The sequence below is a fragment of the Entelurus aequoreus genome, linkage group LG27, assembly GCF_033978785.1.
Source record: "Entelurus aequoreus isolate RoL-2023_Sb linkage group LG27, RoL_Eaeq_v1.1, whole genome shotgun sequence".
In the NCBI taxonomy this organism is placed as follows: Eukaryota; Metazoa; Chordata; class Actinopteri; order Syngnathiformes; family Syngnathidae; genus Entelurus; species Entelurus aequoreus.
In genome coordinates this window covers 12141300-12147299 of record NC_084757.1, presented here as the reverse complement: position 1 = coordinate 12147299, position 6000 = coordinate 12141300, and the positions used below count along the sequence as shown (strand labels likewise).

The following is a 6000-nucleotide window of genomic DNA, read 5'->3' as shown; positions in this document are numbered from 1 at the left end:
TATATATATATATATATATATATATATATATATATATATATACACACACACACACATTTATATATATATATATATACAAACACACACATATATATAGAGACAAAGAGAGAGCGAGAGAGATATCAAGCGTATGTAAAGTTACCTTACAGTAGTAACACTGTCCTACCTTCAATTCTTTCTCGCCCTCGTTGAAAGTTCCACCAAGCAGACCAATGACCTCACCTCTGGACACGTGAGCATGCTCAGGATCAATAAAGAAGGATTGATTATTTTGACACACTTCATATTTTCATTGTTTGTTTAGTGCAGAACTCTGATGTTTTTATTTTTAAATCCAAATATTTCTTATTTTATCATAGCATGTTTTCCTCTTAAAATTACAAATAACTGCTTTAAATTAGGAATTTTGTCTTTTTTGTTTTACAATTACATTATCCTGTACAAGTACAATGTTACAGTTGTACATGTATTACTGTGCTCTATTTGTCTTAATAGTACCACTTGTTCATCTAAAATAAATAGAAAAATTCTTACAACATTGTTCTAGTAGAATTATCTTTATAAAAAGGCATTTTGCTTGTATTACAATTACAACGTTACAGTGTTAAAAATATGTTTTAGTTTCTCACGTTCTTAATAGTACAACTTGATTAATTACCGGTATTATTTTTTTAATGACTTTGTTCTCGTAAATTATGAATTTAGTCTCAAATTAATGTTTTTTTGTTGTACTTTTAGTGTGTTTTTAGCCTTTAATGATACAACTTTTATACTGCAAGATAATTGTTTGTTAGGACTCTAATCTTGTAGATTTATTTTCATGAAATTACTCTTTTTTTATTGTTTAAAAAATGTTTTTGTCAAGTAATACTACTTTACTGCTGTAAAATTATGCAAAAACTCTGGTTATGTTGTGATTGTATTTTTGTATACAAAGTTTTCCCCTCATTATATTATAAAGTAATTCAGCTAAAATACATTTTTTTGTATTATGATTTTAATTTGCTAATACTATTAGTTAATCTCATAAAATAGCAAAATATTATTTATGTAAAATTATGTTTTTTTCTTGCGATATTACAAATAGATTTTTGTAAAATTATGATTTTTTTTTTGGCAACTTTACACAAGTAAAGTTACTGGTTTTATGTAATTGTATTACGGCCTTATATGCTACTTTTTTCTTGTAATAATACAACTTTCTTTATTCTCGTAAAATTACAACTTCACTCTTTTTTCACAGCTCACTTAAAAAAAAGGAGCACATTTGTCTTGTAATATTTTGAGTTTATTTCTGTAATATACTTTGTTTGCAGCTTTTGTGTGTGTTTACCATGTCCATAATGAGAAGCGTCTCAGCACACACAATGACGCGGAATGGCTCCTGCAGAATAAAAAGAAGCATTTTAATGCAATATTTCATACAATATGACGTTTAATGTACATGACTGACCTGCACGTCTTCTCCAAATGACCTGCATGGAACGAGCTGGAAAGGATCAAAAGACCCTTTGTGTCGAGACATCTTGCAGGCTTTAGGCTGCATCGCCAGCCGCTCTCTACGCAAAGCTAGCTCCTCTGTGCTCAGATGCTAACAATAACAAGCATAACCATGTGTACCAGTGTAGTTGCACGCTGCATGCATTCCTAGGATGGGTGTGTACTAACCTCATAGGTCTGTCCTTCCATGTGTTTGGCGTCGCACCAGTTTCCACACATGTCCCGCACTCGCCGCTTCCTGGTCCGCTACAACACACACTAGTTAGCTTGAAAGATGACATACAGTCACGATGACTTGTAAAGAACATAATGTCATGGCTGTCTTGAGTTTACAATACTTTCTACAACTCTTATTCTTTTGTGATAAGAGTGATTGGAGCACATACTTGTTGGTCACAAAAAACATTCATGAAGTTTGGTTCTTTTATGAATTTATTATGGGTCTACTGAAAATGTGAGCAAATGTGCTGGGTCAAAAGTATACATACAGCAATGTTAATATTTGCTTACATGTCCCTTGGCAAGTTTCACTGCAATAAATCGCTTTTGGTAGCCATCCACAAGCTAGTGGCCAAACAGCTCAATTTTTGTTTCGTCTGACATCACATGGACAAAGATAAGACCTTCTGGAGGAAAGTTCTGTGGTCAGGTGAAACAAATATTGTGCTATTTGTCCACAATACCCAGCAGTATGTTTGGAGGAGAAAAAGTGAGGCCTTTAATCCCATGAACACCAGGCCTACCGTCAAGCATGGTGGTGGTAGTATTATGCTCTGGGCCTGTTTTGCTGCCAATGGAACTGGTGCTTTAAATGGGACAATGAGCCCGGAGGTTGGGTCTTGGGCGCAGTTGGGTGTTCCAACAGGACAATGACCCCAAATACACGTCAAAAGTGGTAAAGGAATGGCTAAATCAGGCTAGAACAGTGGTTCTTAACCTGGGTTCGATCAAATCCTAGGGGTTCGGCGAGTCGGCCTCAGGGGTTCGGTGGAGCCTCAGCCGCGGAGGTCAAGACACACCCAACTCATCGTGTAAATAAAAACTTCTCCCTATCGGCGTATTATGGATATCCCCAAACAATGTTCCCTCTAATTTTCCATCTGATTTGCAGGTGTGTAATTTCTTGTGAGTTCATGTGTTGGCTTTGTTCTTTGAACAAGGTGATGTTCATGCACGGTTCATTTTATGCACCAATAAAAAAAACATAACTTCGTCTTGAATTTGAATTTTTTTTTTTTTTTTAAATGTTTCACTAAAGAAGGGTTCGGTGAATGAGCATATGAAATGGGTTGGGTTCGGTACCACCAATAAGGTTAAGAACCACTGGGCTAGAATGAAGGTTTTAGAATGGCCTTCCCAAAGTCCTGCCTTAAACGTGTGGACAATGCTGAAGAAACAAGTCCTTGTCAGAAAACTGAACTGCACCAATTTTGTCAAGATGAGTGGTCAAAAATTCTACCAGAAGCTTGTGGATGGCTACCAAAAGCGCCTTATTGCAGTGAAACTTGCCAAGGGACATGTAAGCAAATATTAACATTGCTGTATGTATACTTTTGACCCAGCACATTTGCTCACATTTTCAGTAGACCCATAATAAATTCATAAAAGAACCAAACTTCATGAATCTTTTTTGTGACCAACAAGTATGTGCTCCAATCACTACCACAAAAAAATAAGAGTTGTAGAAATTGGAAACTCAAGACAGCCATGACATTATGTACTTTACAAGTGTATGTAAACTTTTATATATATATATATATAAAGTATATATATATATATATATGAGGTAGATCACCTCGACTGGTCATTTAAAAAGTAGCTCGCCTGCTGAAAAAGTGTGGGCACCCCTGCTCTAAACTAAACAAAATTGATGCAAATCCGCCTTTTTGTTCCTTTTTTTCCTAAATAAGAAGCGATAAGAGAACGGATAAAGAACCGAATCGTTAAGCGCCATCGAAACAGGAAAAATGATTCTTCATCCAGCGCGTGTGACGGTTGCAGAAGAAAAATGTCTACCTACCATACTCTGCAGTCTTTGTGCGAGCTGGTAGGCCTCCAGCACATCTTTACCCTCCTTGTGCTTGCAGCGATCTACCACTCTCGGTCGATTATACACCGCTTGTTCTGAAAAAGGTCACAGTAAAAAAAGGTTTCAAAACAGAATCCAGGTAGAGAAGGAGAAAATGAGAAAGACGTGCAGGTTTACCACAGTTGAAATTTATGGCCCCGATGAGTTCTAGGTAGGTGTGTATCCTCCCAATGCAGTTGACGTCGCCACAGTTCTTTAGGCCGGGCCGAACTGACGTCTTGTTCAAGTACTTTGGCTTGCTCTTCAGCCTGCGACACAACAAGGATGTTAAACCTTGTGGCGTCGGTGCCACTTTAAAATACATTTAAAAAGTGTAGTCTGGTGTACCACTGATCCAAAATGTAGTTTCTGATCTTCAGATATCTTTCCGGGGTCTTGGAAGGACGTCCCTCAAAGAACTCAGGAATGGCTTGTTTCTCGTCCTCGCTGATGATCTCCGTGTCCAACACGACTTCCTGCTCAGGGGCCTTAAGCTCCTCATCGTCGTCGTCGTCATCATCATCATTCTCCCCTTCCACAGCTTCATCACCTTTGACCTCCTCTTGCTCGTTCACCTCCTCCTCCACTCGCTTGCAGTCTGCTTTGTCCTCCTCATCTCGCTCATCATCTTCCAGCTCCTCTGGGAGGTGACACGGAGGAGGTGCTGGTGGTGGACTGCTCGGACTGTTGACCTGACGCTCAGACTCTTCCTCGTTGCCGTCGTCATCGGTGATGTCCACCTCCTCATCCTCATCTCCAACCAGTCTCTCAATGCGCACCGTGTTTGCCAAGGCGGCAGTACAGCTGGAGGTGGGCTGAGCAGGCTGAAAGGACGACGTAGGGCCTGCCGAGGGAGCCGCAACACCGGGTGCTAATTTAGCCTGCAAAAAAAAAGACAAAACACATTTATTCCAATAAAAATATATAAATAATGAACAAACATGATCATTTTTCACCTAGTTTTGAATGAATAAAAAATACTTGAGTATTACTGGGCCGTAGGCGCAAATTGGCAGCTACGCTTCCGTCAGTCTTCCCCAGGGCAGCTGTGGCTACGAAAGTAGCTTACCACCACCAGGTGTGAATGAATGATGGGTTTTTAACATGTAAAGCGACTTTGAGTACTTAGAAAAGCGCTATATAAATCCCAGGTATTATTATTATTATTACTCGGGTTGACTTCATGAAATAAGTACATTAACTAACAGTAAAGCACAAAACTGCAAAACTAAAAAAATTGGCGCTTAAATTTTGTACAAAGAAATATGAAATAAAATATAAAAAATTGTATTTAGAAAATTATTTTTGAAATCAAATTTTCTAGAATATATATATACAGTACTGTGTGTAAATATATATATTCAAATTTGGTATGTAGTCATGTTTAATGCATACTGTAAAACACAGGTGCCCACACTTTCAGCAGGCAAGCTACGAATCAAATGACAAGGTGATCTATATATATATATATATATATATATATATATATACACACACGCACACACACACATATATATATATACACACACATATATATACATACATATATACATACACACACATATGTATGTATATACATATACTGTATATATATACATATAGTGTATATATATACATATATATATATATACATACATATACTGTATATATATACATATATATATATATATATACATACATATACTGTATATATATACCAGTATATATATATATATATATATATATATAATTAAGGCTGCAACTAACGATTACTTTGATAATCGATTAATCTGTCGATTATTACTTCGATTAATCGATTAATAATCTGATAAAAGAGACCAACTACATTTCTATCCTATCCAGTATTTTATTGGAAAAAAAACAGCTTACTGGCACCATACTTATTTCGATTATTGTTTCTCATCTGTTTGTAAATGTTGCAGTTTTATAAATAAAGGTTTAGTAAAAAAATATATATATAAAAAAAAAAATTAAAACAAAAAACAAAACAAAAACTGCGCATGCGCATAGCATAGATCCAACAAAATCGATGACTAAATTAATCGGCAACTATTTTAATAATCGATTTTAATCGATTAGTTGTTGCTGCCCTAATATACATATACACAAATATATATATACTGTATATATATATATATACACACATATACATATTTATATATATATATTTTCACACACACACACACACACAGTACAGGCCAAAAGTTTGGACACACTCTTGGCATTCTCTCGATGAGGTAGTCATCTGAAATGGTTTTCACTTCACAGGTGTCCTTGAAAAATGTTGTACAAATATAAGTATTAAACAAAAAATGTGCCGTGTATAAAAAAATCACAAGAATAGTAAAAATACTGAACTTTTCCCTGCAGAATCTCATATCAAACAAACTGTTTTAGAGATTTTAATAATGGTTAAGAATACTTTTTTCTGT

At 35.8% G+C, this 6000-nt stretch overlaps 1 protein-coding gene across 2 annotated transcripts in view; it reads right to left on the bottom strand.

Moving 5' to 3' along the window:
* The window catches only part of mysm1 (Myb-like, SWIRM and MPN domains 1), a 29469-nt gene that overhangs the window by 21401 nt on the left and 2068 nt on the right, over window positions 1-6000 (bottom strand). For both annotated transcript variants that reach the window (XM_062038859.1, XM_062038858.1), the window contains exons 7-13: window positions 3917-4449; window positions 3707-3837; window positions 3521-3624; window positions 1669-1746; window positions 1454-1591; window positions 1334-1384; window positions 167-241 (exon numbers count right to left, since the gene is read on the bottom strand). In XM_062038859.1, the coding sequence (XP_061894843.1) occupies window positions 167-241; window positions 1334-1384; window positions 1454-1591; window positions 1669-1746; window positions 3521-3624; window positions 3707-3837; window positions 3917-4449 (1110 nt within the window). The remainder of the gene's footprint in view (window positions 1-166; window positions 242-1333; window positions 1385-1453; window positions 1592-1668; window positions 1747-3520; window positions 3625-3706; window positions 3838-3916; window positions 4450-6000) is intronic.